The following is a 23,382-nucleotide window of genomic DNA, read 5'->3' on the forward strand; positions in this document are numbered from 1 at the left end:
TACTCTGAGCCTGTACCTCCTGTCTTTAGAATTACTAATCCAATAGGCATAGTGTGAGATTTGTAAACATGTCAAGGGAGTGTCATGTGCAAAATTGTACCATCTGCACACTCTAGGTGGCATGCACCTGTAATCTCATCATGATGGGAGGCTGAGACAGGAAGATTGCAAATTCAAATTCTACCTGGGCAATTTAGCAAAACTTGTCTCAAAATAAGAAATGAAAAGAGGTGGGAACGTAACCCAAAACAAAGGTCCCAAGTTCAATATTGGAACCAAAAAAAGAAAGAAAAACTAAAAAGAAATTGCACCAGTGTTTATGGGACTAAAACAATGTAAATGTAGGAAATCTGAACGCATAAAAGAAATTCATCCTATCTTACACTCCTTGTGGCACAGTCTTGTGCAGGCACCATGCTCAGCCTCAAACTCCAGTTCATGCATAGAGGAGGTTAGCAAGGCGAGGTTAGGGAACAGGAGAGAAGCGTGAAGTTTGAATCAGAAGAAAACTGTCAAGAAAAACTGGCAAAGGAGACACTGAATAAAGGACCCCTCATACTTGTCCAGAGCAAAAAAGAAAGCACACCTTCTCTTTTGCTTTATGGCTTTTACTTTCAAGTTTTAAATTAGATAAATAGAACCTTGGTGAGGCATCCCTCAGAGATGTGCTTGTCCTGCTCATTTCTTCTCCCACGTCTGTCTGTCTCTCCTGTTTCCTTCTGTAGCGCTGCTCCTCGCAGCTCTGACTGCCGCCCGCCACCTCCAGTTTGCTCTCTGCCGGTCTTGTTCTCTTGCTTTCCTTTCCGCAGCTCTTGGCTCCAGCTGTCCGGAGCGCTGGGGTTCGCTGGGTGGTGAGACGGCGGGGGGCTGTGCTTGTGTGTGGCGGTGAGGACGCGGAGGTGGGCACCGCTGCAGTAAGGAAAGGCTGTGCTGTCACTGCGGATGATGACGACGACTCTTATGTGCCTCCATCTTCATGGAGGCCCCCGAAGCTGAAAGCTGCAGAGCCTCGTTGGCAAGGGCTGCATAGACTTTTCCCAGGGGGAAACAGCGCTTAGATAGAATTTCCTGTGCGTGCAGAAGAGTGTTTGATAGCATATAAATCACCTGCCAGCAGGCTCCCCTAATCTTGGGGGCATGTGTCTCAAGGCCCGAGAGGATGCCTGAAACTCAACTGCACCAAGTCCTACCGCTGCAGTACTGTGTCCCCCCTCCCCGTATAAACATACACATGATAATGTCTCATTTATAAATTAGGGGTGGTGCCAGATGTGGTGGCCAGCATCTACAATATCGGCACTTGGGAGGCTGAGGCAAGAAGACCACCACAAGTTCAATGCCAGCCCGAACTGCATAGTGAATTCAAGGCCAGTTTGAATTACACATAGTGAGAGACTGTCTCAAAAAACAAAACAAAATACATAAATAAATAAGTTAACAACAAATAAACAGAATAATTATAATAAGTGAACATGGCTCTCTCAAAAATGCAATATTTCATTTATTATTTTTAGATTACAGTTGATTGAATAACAAATCTCAGAAAATGAAACAGCAGATGAGGGAGGGGAACTACTATACTTATCCTAATTTTTTAAATTGTCAACTATTAATAACAATCTCTTGGGGGATGTAAGGGTTCACAATAAAATCCTACTTTAGAAAACTTAAAGCTTCTTTAGGAATGTGAGGTACTTCACAAAATGCTTGTTGAGTGGGTGATGGATGGAGGGAGCCTTGGAACATGAGGAGAGAACCACTGGGGCCCTAGGCTCACTTTGCTCCCGTCCCAGCCCTGTAACCAGCTCCTTCTGCCTCTCTGTACCCCAACCCCTGCAGTAGGAAGGCCATGAAGAGCTCCCAGAGGGGGTGGGAGGAGGGGAGAGTCCATAAGAAGTCCACAGAGGCCTTCGTTCTGCCTCACACAGCAAGGAGTGAGAGGTTTAGCTGTCATGGCATCACTCTAGGAGCATCTGTCACTTCAGAGCCACTTACTGAAATCTTGGAGCTCTGGAGGTGCCACCCTGAGCGTTTCACTCAGCCCTGTTAAATCAGAGAGCAGGGCAGGAAAGTGGATGAGGTCACCGTGGCCAGCCTTCCCCACCCTCGGCCCAGAGTATTCTCGGATAGCCTTCAGGACCTACAGGCCGGACCTGGCTGGGGGGGGGGGGCATAGGCTGCCGCCTCACGGCAGCCCGATGAGTCCCCGCAGCGTACCTATGAGTGGCACCAGCCTCGGCCTGGTGGAGGCCGCCAGCGTGCTGAGCAGCGACAGGGGCTGCGGCCCGGAGGGGTTCTCTCTTTCCCATTCTCCGTAAGTGAGCGATTCCCTCCAGCTGAAGTCATGGGTGCAAGGGATGTCATCTTTCCGGGAAGGAGCTTTCTCTAGTCAAGAAAAGAAAGGCATTTGCGCTCTGCTTGCACTCTTGAAGCTCACAGCTGACAGCTGGGGCAGGCGTGCTTCTGACGTGCCAGGCACCACTTCAGATAGTTACAGTCATTCTCACCCCTTGTAACCTCATGACCATGTGACTAGGGCAGTGCTATCTGTCACATCCGCCATGTTACAGACGAGGAATCTGGGCTCCAGAGAGGCTGAGTAACTTTTTGAGATTCACAGAATGAGGAGGCAGGGTCAGAATTCAAAGGCAGACAGCCTGATTCCATAGCCCACATTCTCACCACTCTTCTCATATGAGATAGATGGGCCCAGTGCAAGCAGAGGACCTGGCACAGGTTACCTGAGAAAACTTCCCTGAGAGATAAATGGTCATGAACTCAGCAGACCAAAGCCAAAGCCTGCTCTTGGTCCTGTTGGTCCTGGCTACCCAGGGTGGCTGAAGTCTTGGTATCATGCAGGAGTATGTCATGTCTCCCCTCTCTGAGATGCATTATAACAAGACTCACAAGTCTGTTTGGGAACTAAACTTGGAGAAGCGCTGCCCTAACAGCCACATCAACCATGTGGGAACCAGCCACACAGGTGGTAAGTTTCAGGCTCTGATTTTTCCAACTGTAGTTGTCTCTGTCTCTTTTTTTCTTTCTTTCTGAAAGTTCCAAAAGGGTGAGCTGTAACTACTCCCAATCTGTCTGTCCCTTACTTGTCTATCCTCCAGTAGGAATGAAGGATCAAGTAGATGCCCCAGTATGGCTGAAACCACCTAAGACCATGTTGGGCTGGGGGTTCTCATGATGCCAGACACCCTGTGGCCCTGAGATTCTAGCTGTTCTGTCTAGTTACAGAATAAATAAGAAATTCTCTCTATTTCTGTCTCCCTCCTACCCCAACCTCATGGGAAAAGTTTCCAGTGTGAAAGTATGTATAAAAGCAGAAAAATGAATTGTCATGGTGTCATCAGTCACAGAACATAAAAAGCAATCAGGATGAGAGAGGTGAGGGTCAGCAACAGGTCTGCTCATCAGTTAGAACAAGGGTGTGAGCTGGCAGCTTCCAGGCCACGTGTGGTCTATGAAAGCGCGTTTGCCCACTAAGTGTTGACCTATACCATTCTTTCCTTTTTTTTTTTTTAATGCAGCAGGGGAATGTTGCATAAAACAATCCAGAGTTTTTGCTTTTCTAAAAAAATTTGGTATATCTGGCAGCATAGCAGGAATTAACTGAAGCCTTAATTGAAACCTTTACCTTCTTATTGCCCTGTCCCCACCACTCCTGTCTCCTCCCCACTGAAACCAAAGATCAGGTGGCAGCAATTCTTTTCTTTCTTTCTTTCTTTTTTTTTTTTTTTTTTTGAGACAGGCTCTCACTATGCAGTTCAGGTAGCTCACTTTGTAGCCCACCCTGGTCTGGAATTTGCAATGATCCTCCTGCCTCAGCCTCCCCAGTGCTGGGATTATGCATGCATCACCATGCCCAGTTTAGCAATTGTTTTAATTGTAATAGAGTTTGCAGAAAAGTTAACCATTTCTTGTATCTATCTTCCCCAGAACTTTACCCACTTTTACCTCCTGCGCATGTCTAAGTATCTAAACTCATATTTGGGTAAAAGTTAGCAAAGGATGCATCATGTCTTCTAAATTTCTAAATAAGACATGATGTTCTGCCTCCAGAGCCAATGCAGAGACCTGATTCATTGGTGGTACAGGATACAGGTATTTATTGAGCTTCCGTTGTGACCCCTGCCATGTCTACAACCTGCTGCGGTGGATAATTCAGAGACAAAAATACAATTTACTATTCATTGAAGAATTAAATCTACAGCCAGAGAATAACATAAGAGAGGTTCAAGCAAGGAAAGCTAAGGCTGGGTGGGAAGGTGTGGTGAGGTGGAGCGCTTAGGACAGGCAGGATTTTACGTGCATGCTCAGGGGGAAGGAGTGGTGGGATGGGGTGGGTGAAGAATGAAGTTTAACTGAGGTTGACCGTGGTAGAGGTAGACTGGAGAAGAGACTGAGACAGGTAAGATGAGGAGCTCTGTGCAGGGCCAGGCAGGCCATGCTGAACTAGATGTGGGCTGGAGCCTGGCGTTGGGAGCAAGCTTCTGCTTCCTGTTTGCATCCTGTTCCCTCGGGCAGAGGCCTGTTTTTCCCGGAACTCCCTGCCTAGGCCAGCTCCTGTGAACTCACCGCAGTCTAGGACTCAGCTCAGGCACTAAACTTCTGATGCTAGTGTTCTGGGAGGACTAAGGGGCCCTCTTCTTTGTGTGCCATCTGCACCTCAGGCCAGAGCTTTGAATAGTGCCTGGAAGGAGAGGTTTAGTCATTTTGGTATTTCCTCACCTGTCTCCACCAAATTATAAACTCCTTAAAAAGACACAGTGTCTTTCTACATGGTGACCCCAAAGCCACCAGCAAGTAAGTATCACTACAAGGTACACAGTGCATGCTTTAGAGTGAATATGTATATATACATATATATATAGCACCAGGAAAGTAGCACATGACTGTAATCACAGCTATTCAGGAGAGGCAGAAGGATTGTAAGTTTGATGCTAGCCTTGGCAACATAGTGAGACCCTGTCTCAAAATAAAAAATGGTTAGGAGTGTGGCTCAGTAATACAGTGCTTACATAGCATGCATGAGGCCCTGGGTTCAATCTCAATGCCACATAAAAAGGAAAGAGAGAGAGGGGGGAGGGGAGGAAAGAGAGAGGAAGAGATAGATTTCAAAGAAAGAAATTGGTAGGATTTGGTGCCCATTTGGCCATGGTGGCCAAAAAGCCCAGAGGGATTCAAGCTATGGCCGAAAGATGCTAGCAATCCTGATGGCACCAGGAAGATCCCAAGTGCTGATTCTTAAGTCTGCAGTGTAGACAGCTCGCTGAGGCTTTGTGCCCTGCACCCTTCATTACCTGAGCAGGCCTTGTTCATCTTCATCTTTTTGTTTCTCCTGGAATTTCAGACATTTCAGGATCAAGACAATGAAGGTGAAAAGGAAAGGAACAGAACATTAAACACATTTCAGGTTATTATTTCTAGTTACTTTTTCCCTATGTAGAAGCTTTGGAAACAGATACAACTTAGAAAGGGCCAGCTGGGGCTATATTGGGTCAGTGTGATGCATACTAAATTTTCAGAAGAAAAGAGGGAAGAGGAGGGTGGGGAGCAGAGCCCAAGCTGCTGATTTCCCTGAGGAGGAGAGGGTCTGACTGCATCTGATCTGTCTTGCATCTTAGCCGTTTATTTCCCAAGCTGCATGTTGTTGCCAGGGGGCAAAGGCTGATATTTGAAACCAGACTAGGACCTGCTAGGTGAGGAGAAAAACCATCACTCAGGCTTTCTTCTGGGAAATGGAAGAGAAGGAGCTGAATGTTTGCACAAAACAATTACTGAGCTAACAGTAAAGCCAGTGAACCCTCCTTTTCACACATCCTTCTGGCCTGCCGTGTACATGCCAGGCCACGCTAGGTAGCCACAGCATCCTGGCTGGTCTCTCCCACACTCTTCTGTCTCCCTTCAAATCAACTGGCAGGTAACAGCCAGGATGACCTTTTCAAAATGTAAATTGGATCACATCGTTGTTCAAAATGCTGCTCACACTCTCCGTACATGGAAATTGAAATCCCTTTGCAAGGCCTCCCAGGCCTTGTCCACTTCTACTTATTCTCTTCTGCTCCCACCTGCTCTTCCCTACTGGTCTTCCTATCCTTTCTGTAAGCTCGCCAAGCTTCTCTCTCTAGGTAAGGCTTCATTTGGGAACCCATTTGCTCCCCTGATATGCCTAACACTTCTCCACTTTTTCTTTTCTTTTCTTTTTTTTTTTTGAGACAGTCTGGCTATGTAGCCCAGACTGGCCTTAAACTCATGGTGATCCTCCTGCCTCTGCCTCTCAAATGTTACATTACAGGCAAGGGCCATAACACCCAACTACTTCTCCACTTTTTAGCTGGCTATTGTCCATTTATCCTTCAGGTGTTAATCTACTCTGACCTGGAAATTTTTTTGTGGTACCAAGAAGGGGCTTCTGCAGCTATTAGAAGCTGTCTGCACCAGTGATTTCCAGGAGGCCCCCCATAGCCCTTGTTCCCTTCTCCCTCTGGAGCTAAGTGCCTATTTTTTTCTTTGTCTTTTTCTCTTTCTTTCTTCTTCTTCTTCTTCTTCTTCTTCTTCTTCTTCTTCTTCTTCTTCTTCTTCTTCTTCTTCTTCTTCTTCTTTTGTTGTCTTTTTTGAGGCAGAGTCTTACTATTTAGGTTCAGGCTGGCCTTGAACTCACTTTGTAGCCCAGGCTGGCCTTGAACTCACAGCAATCCTCTTACATCAGCCTCTTGAGTGCTGGGATTACAGGCATGCACCACCAGGCCTGACCCAAGTGCCTACTTCTGTTTTAGTCCCTGGCTACAAAGAAATGAGATCTCAGTGCCCCAGTCTCTCTTGTGGCTGGACATGGCCACGGGACTGAATTGTGACCAATCAGCAGAAGGTGTCTTTGTAAATAGCAAATAAATCATCAGTGTTTTAGGCTGGACACAGTGACACACACCTGTAATCTCAGTGCTTTGGGAAGCAGAGCCAGGAGGGCCAACAGTTCGAGCCCAGCCCAGACAATTTAGTGACATAACAATCTGTGGTTTAATAACTTAAGGCAGTCAAAAAGTTGTTCCAAAATATGTTGGTTTATTAGAATCTAACATTCTCTAGCTCAGCAATGTCATATCTTGCCCAGAAATTTCCTAATTACAGTGTAATATGTAGAGTGATGCAGTCTTTAACACTGGGCAGCTAAGTCTATCTTGGGTTAATATTTTTCTACCTCTAATTCGTCACAATTAATAAGACAAATTATACGGGCTTAAACACCACCTGGTTTCTCTTATATGGAAACCCAAAATACAAATGAAGAGCAAAATATGAGACAGACAATAGGAAGCAGGAGAGAGACCTTTCTCAAATGGGAAGGGGATTGAGAGATGAAGCAAGACGGGGGAGAGGCAGAGACGGGCTGAAAAGAGAATTAAGATGTAATCATCATGTACTGCAAACATGCACTAAGAAAAAATTTTTAAGAGAGTTAATGAGACAAATTGATATATATTTTTAGAGCTTACATATGTCCATCTCTAAGTCTGCTGAGAAGCAGGCTAAAAGTTTGATCCATCTGAGCTCATTTAACCCTGACAATATATGGATTCCACTTTATAGATCTGAAAACTGAGGCCCAGAAAAGTTAAGCAATGGCTCAGAAGTAGTCCAGCAGTGATGTAAGCCCAGGTCTACATGTGCTCTTTACCACTACGAGAGATTGCTTCCTCCAAGCGCTTGTTTTCAGTTTACTGCCAGCACACAGTAAGAAAGGTGAAGCCAGGCACAGCAGCACATGGCTATAATCCCAGCCCTTAGAAGGCTGAGACAGGAGGATTGCTGTGAGTTTGAGGCCAACCTGGGTCCCAGGACAGTCTGAAGTATACAATGAGACCCTGTCTAAAAAAAGTGGTGGCTCGTTTTGCCATGAAATTTGCTGGTATTTCCTGTTGTGATAAAAATCCCTTCTCTTTGACAGCTCAGTCTGGTTTTTCTCTTGCTAATCATCTACTTCTTTTATACCACAAATGACATGCACTAGACTCTCGGCCTCACTTTACCTTTGCTCTCTGCTCATCGTACCCTTTGGTCTAACTTTCTCAAAATCTATACCTCTTACATCAACCAGTCTTTTTTATTTTTATTTTTTCTTTTTTGGTACTGAGAATTGGACTCACAAGAATTGGACCTTGTACTTGTCAGGCAGGTGCTGTGCCACTGAACCATATCCCCATCATCTTTCAGTGCTAAGGCCTTTGCACATCACAACACATTTCCTTGGGCATGGAGAAAATAGACCTGTGCGGGGCTGGGGATTTAGCTCAGTGGCATAAGCACCTGTCCTGCAAGTGTGTGGTTGTGAGTTGGATCCCTGGTACCGATTTAAAAAAAAGACAAAAAAGAAAATAGACCTGTGCCCTGGTGTTTCCTGAGAGATACTACACAGAAAACCAATGCTCCACAAAATCCAAGTGGAAATTCAGCAAACAAATCTAATAGATAGTCGGGGTTTTAAACAATGCTTTGATTATTTCTCTATAGGACTAGGAACTGTGCTAAAAATTAGATTAGATCTTTCTATCTGTGTCTCTAACTCATTCTCAGTATTGGAGAGTTGCTCTTTATTTTGATACACTTCCTCCTGGGGAGCCAAGCCTGCTGTGCTTGCCTTGTGGTGAAGACCCAGGCAAAGGGGAAACCCAGGAGAAGGTTGCCTCAAGTCAAGAGTAAAGACTGGGGACTGTGTGGAGGCATTTTGTGCCCCTTTCTGTGCTTTTTGGCAGGAAGAATACGAGCCTGACTTGAGATACAACACAAGGTCCAAAGGACCTGGTGTCTGGGTCTCCCAGCCCAGACCATCTGGGCTGTAGAAAGGGGCATCAGTGGCTGACCTGATTTGAGTCAAGTACCTGAAGCATTTCTGCTGGTGCAAGTCCTCAAAGATCTGAGAGAGGGCCTCACTCTCGCCTTTGGCCATCAGCTGCATGAGGCTCTCACTGGGCTGGGGGGCTTGGAGTTTCTTCTGTACTAACTACAAGGAGAACAAACAAATGAACAAACAAACATTTTCTTAATATCAGGATCCAGATTCTCGGGTATCACACAGGCAACAGGAAAGATATTAATTTCACTTCACACTCTCCTACTGGGGAGCCACCCCCCTTGTCATGAAGGCGATCCTGAGATCTGATCTGTTTATACCCATATTGGTACAAATATCCTTTGGTGCCTTAAGAATAATACCTTCATTGAATAATTTTGTAGGTAATCATTTCTATTAGTATGTCTTACTATAGTTTATGGTATAGCCTATTAATGAATATTTTAATAAAGTTTATGCTGCTTGGTTTTGTACTTAAATGTAAGGACATCATATATTACTAAGAAAATTTAATGAATGTTTTAAAATCAATTTCTCCAGGAAAAAGAGCTCTAGGGAGCTGTTTTTTATAACTGGGTAAAGTTAATTTTTTTCCTGTTGCCAGTGTGTATACAGGGTGCTCCAGGTGTGTGTGCTGGCCACACTCACTCATTTGCCAACTAGTCATTCACTCAGTATTTACTGAATGTTGACTTCATGCTAGAGAGTAGGGACATAGCAGTAAAGAAGATGTAAAAATCTGCCGCTGTGATATTTATGTTGTAGCTCAAGTCAGACTCATATTCTTCCTGCCAAAAACGCTAAAACAAAAAGTCCAGGTAGCTTCACTGATGAAATTTATCAAAAATTTAAAGCAGTAATAATAATCCTTTAAAAACTCATTTAGAGATAAATCAGGAAACTAGAGGAGCAGGAAATGCTTTCTGACTCACACAAGGAACCTAGAGTTAACAATACCAAAGTCAGAGTTTCACAAAGACATCACAAGAAAACCATTGACTAATATCTCTCATGAACACAGATGCCAAAATGGTAGTAAACTTAATACAAAACATAGAAAAAGGATTATACAAAAAATGGAATTTATTGTAAGACTATAAGGTGATTTTAACATAGGAAAATCAATTAATGTAATTGAATATGTCATCAGAATAAAGGAAAGATCACATAATCTTCATAGATGCAGAAAAGCTGGGGCTGGGATTTAGCTCAGCGGCGTAAGCACCTGCCTTGCAAGCAGGCGGTCCTGAGTTTGATCCCCAGTAAAAGCATTTAACAAGCTGGACGTGGTGGCACATGCCTGTATCCAGCAGTTGGGAGGCTGAGGCAAGAGGATGGTTGTGAGTCTGAGGCCAGCCTGGGCTACAAAGTGAGTTCAAGGACAGCTTGAACTGCATAGTGAGACCCTGTCTCAAAACAACGACAGTGAAAGAATGAAAGAATCATATCCTCAACTTGATAAAAGGCTCTGTAAAAGTCCTACAATTAGCATCATACATAATGATGGAATACTAAATAAATACATTTCTTCTAGGATCAGGAACAAGGTGAAAACATCTGCTTTTGCCTTTAACTTTGTACTGTGGATTCTAGCTAATGCAATAATGTAAGGAAGAAACAAATCTAGGTTGGAGATAAATAAAACTGTCTTTGCTGGCAGATGACAATGAATATAAATATAAATGTATATATATTTATATACATATATAAAATTTACATATATATTTGAAAGCCACAGAACTACTATAACTAATATATAATATTAATACTCAAAGTCAGTTATATTTCTGTATACTATCAATGACTGGTCACAATTGAAATTAAGAAAGTATAATTCTACTCACAATAGCAACAGTGAAAATAAAATACTTGGGAACATATTTAAGAAAAAAATGTAGAACTTCACTTACTGAAAACTACAAAACATTTCTAAGAAAAATTTAAATAGATCAAAATACAATGGGTGATCAAAAAATACAATGAATGTTTAAATTTAAAAAATGATTATGGTAAAAGGCACATTGGCATTTACACCCTTCAAAATACTTCTTGCTTCAAACACCTATCTCATCAGTCTTGCCATTTTCTGAAGTGCTGCGGGAAGAAAATACTCTTTCATTTAGTGTCTTTCGAGGTGTGATAAGCACATGTCAGTGCTGCTGCCCAGTGCCGCCTCCTGGAAAGGCAGGCTTGTGAAGACAGCACAGTGCGTCCTGATGACCTTATTCACCAGACCTGGCACTAAGCAAGTTCTGGATCTCCCTCAAAGTTAAAACGACTGTGAAAGGTAAATGTTGTAGATCGATTCAGGTCACTGAAGCAGCACAACAGTAAAACTAAAGTGATGAAAGGGGACTTCTAGAACATAAGCAAGTGAAAGTGGTGGATTGTGTGTTCAAAGCAAGGAAAAAAAAAGAACTCTACACCTTGCTTTGAAGTTCTTTGAGTTCTTTGGTTTTTTTTTGTTGTTGTTTGTTTTTTTACCAGGGATTGAACTCACGATCTTGCACTTGCCAGGCAGGTGCTTACACTGAGCTAAATCCCCAGCCTGCAAGGTGCAGAATTTTGAGAGGGATATATATATGGCATATGTCTTTTAACGTAATAAATTGTTAGTCAGGCATGGTTGCACACCCTATAATCACAGCACTTGGGAGACTGAGGCAGCAGGATCACTATGAATTCGAGGCCAGCCAGGGTTACATTGTGAGTTCAAGGCCAGGCTGGGCTATATAGCAAGAGCTTGTCTCAAAAAACCAAAAAGTAACAAACAAATTAAAGTTAAACATTTACTGTGTTTTTTAAAAAATCATATTATCACAAATTGAGAGATATTCTAGAGGCACATATTGGGAAACTCAATACTGTCAGGATGGCATCTCTTCCCAAATTGATACATACATATTCCACATGTGCTTTTTACAATTCTTTTTGTTTTTTTTTTTTGCTTTTGCAGAAATTGACAAACTGTTGGTTATGGTGGTGCACACCTGTAATTTCAGGATGCTGAGGCAGGAGGGTTGTTGTGAGTTCAAGGCCAGCTGGGGTTTCAAAGTGAGTTCAAGGTCAACCTGAATTTCATAATGAAACCTTGTCTCCAAAAGACAAAGGAAAGAAAGAACGATGGAAAGAAAGAAAAGAAATTGACAAACTGATCCTAAAATTTATGTGGAAATGTACAAGATCTAGAACAGTCAAAATAATCTGAGAAAGAACAAAATTGGAAGGCTTACATTACCCAAAACTTACTGTGAAACTTCATCAATTAATACTTTGTGGTACTGGCATAAAAATAAGCAAATAGATCAATAAGACAGAAGAGAGGATCCAAAAATAAGTCCTTATTATGTATGGTCAATCAATTTTTCAACAAAGATGTCAAGACAATTCAAGCAGGAAGAGGTTTTTTTTTTTTTTTTTTTTCCAATAAATAGTATTTGAACAATTGCATGTCCACATGCTAAAGAAGAAAGAAAAAAAGTGAATAAATGAACTTATTCTTCCACCTCTACCATACACAAATACTAATTCAACTTGAATTATAGACAGGATTGCAAGAGCTAAATAAACAAAACACATAGACTAATAAAAACTTTGAAAAAAAGGTATCACTAAGAAAACGAAAATTCGCAAACTGGGAGAAAATATTTTCAGATTACATATCTGATAAGGTACTTATACTCAGAATATTCAACAATTCTTAAAGAAGACAAAACCCAGTTTAAAAATGGGCAAAAGATTTGAATGCACATTTCATGAGGATGACACATAAGTAAAAGTCCACTAAAATTGCTCAATTTCATTAGTTATCACAGAAATCCAGAGTAAAATCACCACACTTAGGCTTCTAATATAAGTATAATAAAAAAGATAGACAATGTCAGTATTGGAAAGAATACGGGGGAACTAAAATCTTTATATGTTATTGGTGGGAACATAAAATGGCCATTTAAAAGAACAATTTGCTAGTTTCTTTGACAGTTAACTTTCCATATAATCCAGTATTACCATTCCTTGAAATCTAGTCAAGACAAAGGAAAGAAAGACTCTATAATAGCCTTACGCAAATGTTCATAACAGCATTATTCATTATAACTGGATCAACTCAAATGTATATCAACCAGTTAAACAAAACGTAGTATATCTATGCTATGGCCCGCTACTACTCAGCACTCACAAGGAGTCAACTACTGAGAGTCTGCGACTCTGCCCCTTGTAATCATATGAATGAACCGCAAAAACATTTTACTAAAAAAATATTTACTTCTTGAAATCCACACACACAAAATCTATGTACTGTAAGGTTTTTTTTTTTTTTTTTTTTTTTGAGACAAGGTCTCACTATGCAGCTCAGGCTGGCCTTGAACTACCTAGAAGCAGGAATTGGAAGCGGAATAGGACCTGGAATAAGGAATGATTGCCAATAAGAAAGGGAATTCTTCAGGGTGCTAGAGATGGTCCAAAACTGGACTGTGGCAATGGTTGATGGCAGCCAACCACACACATTCGCTGGCAATTTCGAACTGTACTCTGGCATAGGATGAATTTTAAGATTATGAACAATACCCCAACAAAGCTGCCAGGAAAAGGCCTTCCTGACCGTGCACTCACCAGCTGTCTCAGCCCCGCCTCTTAGCTCTGGCTTGAGCTCAAGACTGACAATCATGCTACTTTACCTTAGAGTCTTCAGATGGGGTGGAGTTGTTTTTGGGTACCAGGCAGTGGGTGACAAGAATCCTAGGGTCCTTGGTGGTGATGGATAGGCCTTCCTTCAGAATCTGCACCAGTCGGATCCAGAAGCGGAAGACAGTCTGAGGGTGATCTGGATGAAGCTTTAGGTAGTAGATCTTCTCAGTGACTGTCCTTAACCGCAGGATGCGCTGGAGGTGGTCACAGACCTGGAGCTCCACAAACTTTAATGGGAGAATCCTGAAGGCAAGAGAGAAGATACTCTTTCTTCCAATGCCACATTATCTTTAAAACAAGGGGCCTCTCCTTGAGGACCACCTTTTAAGGATGGAGAGAGAGAAAGAGAGAGAGAGAAAGAGAGAGAGTTCTTAGCATGGTAAGGAGAACAGATACCTCTAGGAAGCTTAACATGCAGATTCTCAAAGATATTTCCCAACATTCAAACTCTCTAGGTCTGAAGTGTGGCCCTGGAATCTGCATTTTAGTTTGCACTCCCCCCTGCCAGAATTCTCATGCTGCTATTCCCTGGACCTTTCTTGAGAGAGACAGCCTACCAGTAAGGTGGCTGGGGTCATGAGGCTCTGCAGTTTCCTTCTTGATGGTACAAAGGGACCTGGCCCACCTGTCCAGCTTGTCCATTCATTGACCTCAGTGCCTCCAGAGAACTCTTCTCAAAGGAGCTGAAGTTCAAGGAGCTGCCTTTGGATCTAATTGATCAGCTAGAACTGGGCTGGACTTGCTGCAGGTACACCAAGAGCATCAAGGAGAGGTCTGTCAGGAGTAGCATGGAAAAATGAAGGATTTTCCTGGGCTTTTGGGAATATTTCGACATTCATGAGCCACCCTACAGATTTTTGATAGACATTTAAACATCCAGAAGGGCTGTTTTATTCCAGACAACCAGGTCACCACGTTACAGTTCTAAGTGGAACTTTGTCACATTCACTTTATAGATAGGGAAACTTGAGATACAGTAAATAACTTGTGACTCAAAAGTTATTTAAGGCAGGCATGGTGGTGCATGCCTGTAATCTCAGCATTCAGGAGGCCGAGGCAGAAGTGCCATGAGTTCAAAGCCAGTCTGAACTACATAGTGAGCTCAAGGCCAGCCTGAATTACACAGCAAGACTCTGTCTCAAAAAAAAATTCTAGTGTTACTTACACACCAGGGACTAGAAACAAGCTGGCTCAGATCTGCCAGACCTCACTCCCTCCTTGCCCCTTGGCCAAAGGGCAAGAGTTTCACATGAACTCAGTGGGGGAGCACAGCAAGAGGGCAGGTGGGCTTGAGGGTGATCCCCCATCCTGTCCACAGAACGCCTACCTTTGCACCATGTGACCTTTGCTCTTCCAGTGCACTACCTGGCTTGAGTTATCACTGTCTACAGAAAGTAATGTCACTGCCAATGTCCTATTTGCTTTCTCCCTACTGCGATCTTAGTTGCCAAACAGTCGAGTCACTCTGTGCCTCACCCCTCATCTCTTGTGCCTCGTTCTCCTGTGCATTGCTTACCTCTTCAGGATGATGTTTGGGGCTGTAGCTGGTCTGTTCCATGTCTGGCTCTGCCCCTGATGCCATCTGACACTAGCCATGAGGAGGATGTTGGGAAGGGGCAGGCAGGGCACGGAGGAGGTCACCCCAAGGGCCATAGTGTTGGAGGCTTTGTAGATATTTATCCAGTTTCTGCCCCTCTTGACCTGCAATGCAGCACCCACCTCAGGCGTAGCCTGAGCATGTGGCAGAAGCAGTGGTAAGTTTTAGCTTGGGATTTCTCACCTCTTTGTTGGAAAGGGAGGCTGTACTGTGCATTTGTAGAATTTTTAGCAGCATCCTTGGCTTCTATTGTTTAGATGCTAAGAGCAACCCTGACTCAAACTGTGACAACCAAAAACGTCCCCAGGTATTGTCAAATGTTCCCTGGAAGTGACAGGGGACACTGCTTGTTTTGCTTATTGAGAACAAAGGTTTTAACCTATATTGATTTTTAAAACTACAATAGTATTTAAACAATCTACTATTAACAATTGTCCATGAGGACTTTTAACTCAGGAGTTCCCTGGTATCTCTTGCAGGTTTGTCAATTCTTCCCAAACTGTTTCTTGGCTTTTCTTTGAAAAATTTGTCCTTTTGGCCCTTCTGAGACCCTTCTATGTTCTGCACTTTCATTTTCCAGCTCCACCAGCTCCACGTACTTTAGATTCTGTCTGGCCAGGAGGAGCTCAGGCAAGGAGACAAAAATGCACCAGTGCCCATGAGACCAGGCACTATCCTTTCAGTTTTTGATTTAATCCCCAAACCAGTCCAATCCCCTTACCACAGAGCAAATGGGCTCAGCACAATCACACCTGTCCATAAGAAAGCAGATGCCTGCAATCTGGACCCCGCCCCTGTCATTCCTTGGTTATGGTTTCCATTTCTACCCCTCCCAAGCCATCTCCTTTCACTTCCTCCTGGTTCATCTGGCTTTGGGTGACACCCTGATAAAGTAAACTGGGGACTCAAGTATGAGATCCCCCATTCAGAACAGAGTGTGCCTGACCTCTTTCCTGGTGATGACACCTGCTGGGAAATATCTGGCCAGGGCTCTGTGAAGCCCTGGTGTGTGTGAGCGGTCTTAGGGTCCAGCCCCCTCCATTCTCCTTGCCTCGGTTCTCACTCAACTCCTGTCCAGGAATTCTCCCAGTCACATCTTGGGAACAGGTTTAGAGGAACCAAGGAGATCCATTCTGCGCTACCCGAGAGTACCTGGACAAAGTTGCTTTCGAACACCACTGAGTCAGGAAATAGGTTGAATTCTGGAGAATGAACCATCTGGCAGAGCAGTCCCTCCTCCACACCTAGACCCACCCCAGAGTTCGGTTCTGCATCCGCAGGCAGGAGGCCCCTGAATTCTTCCCAGGCATTCAGGGAAGGGAAGGTTGGATAAGACTTCGTGACTTTTACTGTCTTCTTCGATTTCCAAGTCTTTCTATGTGGAACTGATGTCAACATGTCTGTACATCCTCAGGGGCCTTTTGCACATTTGTCCTGGGGTCTCCCCCGCTTCTGATCTTGAATGCTGCCCAAGCCTGGATTGGCCGGTCAGCTCACAATGATGAATGGATGACATCATGAAAAACCATGGCAGGCCTGCAGGAAAGGGAAATGCAGAGGAGCCTCCCTTTTCCTCTAGGGTGTGTTGTTGCTCATTTATGCTTTGAAATTTCCCAGATCTTCTCTGGACTCCAGAATGTAGCTCTCCCAGAACTTGCTGAGAAGGAGTTAATCAGGCAGGAAGCAAGGTATGTTAGAAAGCTCCAAGCCAAGAGGAAAATGCCTTGTCCTTCAAAGTTTCTTTGTTTTGCCCAGCTATACTCCAGCTCTTTTTAATTTTATTTATTTTTACTTTATTTTTTTGGTACAAGGGATTGAATTTACAACCTCGCTCTTGCCAAGCAGGCACTTGTGCCACTAACCTATGTCCCTAGTCCCAGCTCTTTTTTATTTTGAGACAAGTTCTCACTAAATTTCCTAGTCTTACCTAGGCCTCCTGAATAGCTGGGATTATAGGCACATGTCACCACACCTGGTGCAGCCTCCCTTAATCTTAATGTATCTTACCCTAAGCAACTTTAAAGGGTTCTCATTTACTTGAAATACAACAGAATAGGCCAGGGATTTAGCTCAGTGGCATAAGCGCCTGCTTGGCAAGCGCAAGGTCGTGAGTTTGATCCTTGGTATCCCCCCTCTCATCAACAGAATAACAGAATTGCTAGTTTAAGTCCAGTCTGGGCAATGTCACAAGACTCTCTTGAAGTAAAAATTTAATAATTGCCTAGGGATGTAGTTTAGTGGTAGATAGCCTGGGCTCAATCCCTAGTACCATAGAATAAAAACAAAATGATATAAACATTAGCATTCCCAAGCTTTGCAATACTCAACTCCACCCCCACCCCTGCAGCCTGGCCTATGGGCAGTAGCCTTTAGTACTTCTAGGGATGGCAGAGATGCAGCCGCTGCTCAGGGCTCTCTGTGGCTGGCTGGTCACCACTGTAACATTCATTTCCCTTAAGAGAATAAAGTAGAGGAGCAGGAAGAACAGTTAGCTTCTTATCCCAGGCTGGCTTTGGGTGTTGGGAGGAATAGCAGCCTGGGCAATGATTGTGCTTATCAACGTTGTGCTAGAGAATGACCACATCCCTCTCACTGAGCCAAAAGGAGGAGGAACTCAAATCCAGGGGCAGCTAAATCAAGGGCAAAGAAGCAGGCTAATCACCATTCAAAGCCATTTCAGGGAAAAATCACATTATATTATATTATAATTGGTACCCAGTATCAAACTCACAACCTCGCACTTGCCAGGCAGGTGCTTATGCCACTGTGCTAAATCCCCAGCCCTTAGTTATTATTTTTTTTAAAGGAAACTTTATTTTTATTTTTTGCTTACTCATTTAAAAAGTAAATTTGAAGAAGAAATGGCCTGTTCATTTAGAAGTAGAAATTACAGATCCAGTCACAGTGGCCTGAGATTTCTAGCCTTTACCAGAATGGAGCCCACCCACAGACTCTTGCCCTTGTCCCTGCCTTGTCTGGAGGGAATTTTTACCAAATCCATGTATAGTGTGTGTGTGTGTGTGTGTGTGTGTGTGTGTGTGTGTGTGTGGTACCAGGAATTGAACTTAGGACCTTGTGCTTGCCAGGCAGGCACTGTGTCACTGAGCTTTATACCCAGTCCTCCATGTGTATTGTTAAGAAATTGTACTTCTAATGTGGACAAAATTCCAGAATTTTGACTAGCTGGTAAAACTTGATGCATGTAGATTGATCATTTTTTTCTGTTAGCTGGTTCTAAATACTCTACAATGCTTTCATCCACTTGAATGGTGTTACACAGTCTTGATATGTTTGACTTGTACCCTTACACTGTTTTGTTTTGTTCTGCTTTTTTTCTTTTTCCTTTTAAATAAAATATAAAAAAAAAGAAAAAGTTTGGTAAGCAGTTATGTGTCTACAAGGGATAAGACTGGAGGTTTATACTGGAGAGTCAGGGAGAGAGCTATGGGTCCCAAGGATTTCCTGGTCTGATTCTGCCTGCCCGCTGCTCTGGTCCTCTCCAGGGTACATCCTTGGCCAGCCTTCCCAGCTCCCAGTTAGTGACATAGCATCTAAATTCATATTCCTCATTTTCTTTTGTTTCTTGTGTAGGGAAAATGTCCTCTGTGGCAACTTTTTCTAAGATTGCATGGTGATCTTTTCCTGATAATGACTTGGAAAGGAACACAGTGCAAAAGCTAAGATCATTAGTAAGATGATGTGTTGCTTTTCTATGGTTAAAGCTTAGCCACAACAATGAAGCCTATTGGTTTAGATATATGGTTAGGTGTATTTGGCCATGTAGACAACCCAAAGTCAGTGAGGAAATGACTTCTACTATTTTCCATAGAGCCTTGCTAAGCCTGCTCTATGGTGTTCTGTAACTCTCAGCGTGCTTATAATCCCAGGATTTAGAAGGCCGAGGCAGGAGGATTGCTGAGAACTCAAAGCCAGCCTGAGCTACAGAATGAGTTCAAGGCCAGTTTGAACCACATAGTGAGACCCTGTCTCTCTCTCTCTCTCTCTCTCTCTCTCTCTCTCTCACACACACACACACACACACACACACACATACCCTCTGTGGTAGAAAGCTTTAGCACCCATCCTAGAAAACTTTTTTGAGAAAGTGAGCATTTGGATCTAAACAAGATGCTAAATAACTGTATAAATGGTTTCTCAGCATGTCTATCCCTCTTTCCTCCTTCCCTCCACTAAACCTCTAGCACAATGATTCTTTTGGTGGTGGATTTTTCATGGTCTCTTGCTATTTTAAAGAAATCTGTCTTTTGCATGATCTTTAACTGTAATCCTGCTTCTAGATCTGATATTCTGTCTTGACATTGGTTCATTCTGCTGTGTGTATTTTCGATGGAATTTTTAATCTCCTGGATATGTTTGAATCTTTTTCATGGATTCCATTTCTTTGCTGGGCTTTTATTTTCCTAAACTCCTCTGGTTTTTGATCTATATCTGCCCTAGAGTCACTATGTCTTCCACTATGGTCATCATTTCTGTAGATATATGAGAGGTTGTTTCTGATTTAATTTTTTCTACAGCCTCATGCATTTGCTCCATTACTTCTGCTACTGCCACTTCAAGAGTCCGGGTGGTTGCTCTCAAATTCTTCCACTTCACTGCCCCCTGGGTTTGCATTTGGTGAGCTGGAAGTTTTAAGTTGCATCTTGCTTAAGTCTCTAATTTTTTTCTTACTTTAATTTCTGAGTTGATGCTTGTAAATTGCATATAGTGAGTAGCTTTATTGCTTGTATTGAGAATCTTTAGGAAATGACTACTTCTCAGAGATGTCTTCCAGGTGTAGCAGACTTTCAGGTTTTGAGTCTCTTGCAAGATTCTACCTCTTCATTTTATTGGGAATGAGAAGTTGCTGCCTAATTGAACTATCTCTTGGTTCTTTGGTACTGGGCTATAGTATAGTTTTTGACTCTTAAGTAGTCTCAGTCTTGGTATACCAAGAACAACTGATTAGAACAAAATTATGTCACCTTGGGTAAAGTAGTACATCAGCAATAACAATAGCATCAAACACAGCTTAGAAATGACAAACTGTGATAGCTGTTAATTTGCCACCTTGTATGATCTTGGTTTGTGGTTACATAACAATATCTAAATGAACCAGAAAATTGTGTACTGTAAATGTGCTCTCAGTATGACAAATTTATCCTCAGAGAATAAAATTTTAAAAAGATTAGGAGGAGAAGAGGAAGAGATTAGAAGCAAGGCTGGAGGACAAAGGAAATTTTGGGAACTTTGGGAAACTGGTAAAGATAAGAGGGAAAGAGAAGGAAGAAATATAAACAAGAACAGAACAAAAAAACTAGAAACAATATTCACACATATAAAAACAAGATCAAGAAAAAGAATGCAAAACAAGTAAAAAAAAAGAAGAAAAAAAAATGTCCACTTCAGGGTGTGTGTTTGCTGTCACTGGTAGACAGAGTAGGCAAACAGAGCCCAGAACCTTATTGATTAATCCCAGCAAGCCAGCCATAGATTTGCAGTGGGGCAGTGGATGATCCCAGCAAGTCTGCACCTTTAGTTCAGGATGGTTTCTGGCTGTGAGGCTGGAACACAGTTTGTTCAGCCTGCAACACTCTGTGTGCTTCTGTTAGTTTGAACTCAACTCCTTGACCTCCTGCTGACTTGAACTGAGTTCTACCTCAGCCTGATAGCTGATCCACAGCTACTGTGAGTTCAGAGCTCAGTTGGCCTCTTACCAAGATGGTTACCAGCCAAATACCCACTCCTGGGTAACTGAACGTGAATAACTTCACCAGCCACTGCAGTCCTCCACGTCCACTGCTCTGTTCCACTGGTGTGTTTCTCCTTGGAGGCAACTGGGGTCATTGGTAGTCACCATGCATCTGCAGGTTCAAGCCACCCCTCCCACACAGTGAGTCAGGGTTCAGGGAGAAAGTGCCATTGGATGCCTCCTTCTTTTTATACTCTCTCTTCTTCTCCCTTGGTCTTTCTTCACTCTCATGGGCTTTACTTCTTCACATTCTTATGTTCAACTGTCTAAACACTAAATCTTGGAAGGCTGTTTCTCTGCTGTTCATCACTATACCATCTTCCTAGGAGTCTGTAACAGGTGGATGAGGTTGGTCAGGTGGTCAGCTGTCCCAGGAAACCAGGCAGTGACTCCAGAATCATGGCCTGAGCCCAAAGGAACAGGTTGAAGGCAGATAGGAAGTTAGTGTTTAATGGAACAGAGTTTCAGTTTGGGAAAATTATCAGGTTCTGGGGAAGAAAAATGATTCCAGAGATGGATGGTGGTGATAGGTACATGTGCAAGTTTATTTAATGCCACTGTACTGTCCACTAAAACATGGCTAAAATACATGTTTTATGTTATGTATATTTTAATAGCAAAAAATATGCTGGAACTTTAAAACTAACTAAATAAATAAACAAGCAAAAGTATGATACAACATTTTTAGAGACTTTTTTTGAAAGCCTCATGTGAATAAGGGGCCTGAACCTTAAGCTTTGCTGTCTTTGTTGTAAACCTATCCCATTAAAATTTCTGTTACGGGGACTTCCGGGAGAACATGGCAGACAGATAACAGCAGCTACGGAGGCTCTCTGAAAGACTTGGCTCATAATTCAGGAATGGTGCGGAGTAAGGAGTCATAAGCAGGTGGAGATATGCTCTGCTGACCCAGGAACGAACTGGGTTGAGAGAAAACAACTTGGAATGCAGTCCTGGTGCTAGAACAGGAATAGAAAAGCCTCAGTGTGGAGGCTGGAGCCCGTGCCATTGGAAGCCTGGATTTGGGTTTCCCGCCACGCGGCTGCGTCTACATCGGCTCAGCAAGGAGAGAGATGTGTGGAAGCTCTGAGAACGGGAATCAATGAACGGAGTTGAGAGAGGGACGGGTGGGGAGCCGTGCACTGACTTGTGGTGAGGTGAGTGAGAGAAACTGACACTCTACCACAGTTTGACTCCAGCGGAGGACATTCTGGGACTGGGCAGACTTGCAGGAGCAGGGCGCTGTGGCGACTTCAGCCACGTATCCCCCTCTCAAGTGGGATTGGTGAGAAGTGCCTAGCCTACGTGATGCTGCTGGTGGACCCAGTAGGCTAGCCCAACCCAGATCCCAGAGCCTGAGGGTGGCCTGCAGGGGCGGGCCCCGAGTAGGCTGCCTGGTCTGGAATTTCCTGGTGTGCTGTGGTGGGCAGGAACACCTAGCCGGCGCAATTTGATCAGGCTGTGGCTGACCGGAAAGGAAGCTGGGCCTCCTATATACGCTTGCATATATAAGGAACAAAGAATATGGGAAGAGGGAGCAACAAGAAAGGCTCCTTGGCCCCCAATCCTGAGAAACAGGTAATAGCGGACACCACACCAATAGACATAAAGCGCCATCTAGAGAGCCTCATAGATCAGTTCAGGAATGAAGTTATCAATGACCTGAAGCTAGAAATAAGCAGAATAGTTAGAGAAATGCTAAGCACCACCCAAAACAGATGGTGGAATGGAAGAACAGAAAAAGAGGGGAGAATTGTTTGATGGAGAAAATAGAGAAAGCATAGAATACGTGAAGCAGGTTCAAAGGGACTACCAGGAAACTAAAAACTCTATCGAAAACTGGCATAACAGCTTGAAAGAAACTAAGGACAGACTATCTGAACTGGAGGGCAGATTTGTAATATGGGAGAATGAAATGAAAAACTTCTTAAAAGTAACAAAGAAACAAACAGCAATAATACAAAGACAAGAAGATGATAAGAGGATCCATAACTTAAGAATTAAGAACATAAAAGAAGAAGTAGGGACACAAACAAGTGAACTACAAAAGATACTCACAGAAATAATCCAGGAGAATTTTCCTAATTTAGCAAAAGGTAAAGATACTCAGATGTATGAGGCATACAGGACCCCAGCCACCTACAACCCAAACAGAGCAACACCCAGGCATATAATAATAAAAATTCCAGAAATTCAATACAAGAACAGAATATTAAAAGCTGTCAGAGACAAGAAACAGACCACTTACAAGGGAGCACCCATCAGAATTACAGCAGATTTCTCTGCACAAACCATCAAATCACGAAGAGCGTGGGGGGAAATAATTCAAACTTTGAAAGATAATAATCTCCAGCCAAGATTGAGATATCCTGCACAACTGTCCCTAGAAATTGATGGAAAAACAAGGTGCTTCCAGGATAAAGAGGAACTGGGGGAATTTGCAACCACCAATTCAACTCTACAGAGAGTATTGCAGGATATTCTAAAAAAGAA

General features: G+C 43.2%; 1 protein-coding gene across 2 annotated transcripts; it reads right to left on the reverse strand.

The window, feature by feature from the left end:
* Positions 1–616: 616 nt before the first annotated feature.
* Positions 617–16,669, reverse strand: Garin1b (golgi associated RAB2 interactor 1B). 2 transcript variants are annotated; one of them, XM_063241123.1, is made up of 7 exons: positions 16,293–16,651; positions 15,060–15,244; positions 13,534–13,786; positions 8,886–9,007; positions 5,310–5,347; positions 2,218–2,385; positions 617–1,068 (listed from the first exon to the last, which is right to left on the reverse strand). In XM_063241123.1, the coding sequence occupies exons 1-7, from the start codon at positions 16,536–16,538 to the stop codon at positions 1,055–1,057; spliced, it is 1,026 nt and encodes a 341-aa protein (XP_063097193.1). In that variant the 5' UTR covers positions 16,539–16,651; the 3' UTR covers positions 617–1,054. The 2 variants fall into 2 exon arrangements, with proteins under 2 accessions (XP_063097193.1, XP_063097190.1); XM_063241120.1 differs by lacking the exon at positions 617–1,068 and having other exon boundaries at positions 1,574–2,385; positions 16,293–16,669.
* Positions 16,670–23,382: the final 6,713 nt, after the last annotated feature.

Source organism: Cavia porcellus, unplaced genomic scaffold (genome assembly GCF_034190915.1).
Source record: "Cavia porcellus strain 051 isolate PalLab524CR breed Dunkin Hartley unplaced genomic scaffold, mCavPor4.1 scaffold_2, whole genome shotgun sequence".
In the NCBI taxonomy this organism is placed as follows: Eukaryota; Metazoa; Chordata; class Mammalia; order Rodentia; family Caviidae; genus Cavia; species Cavia porcellus.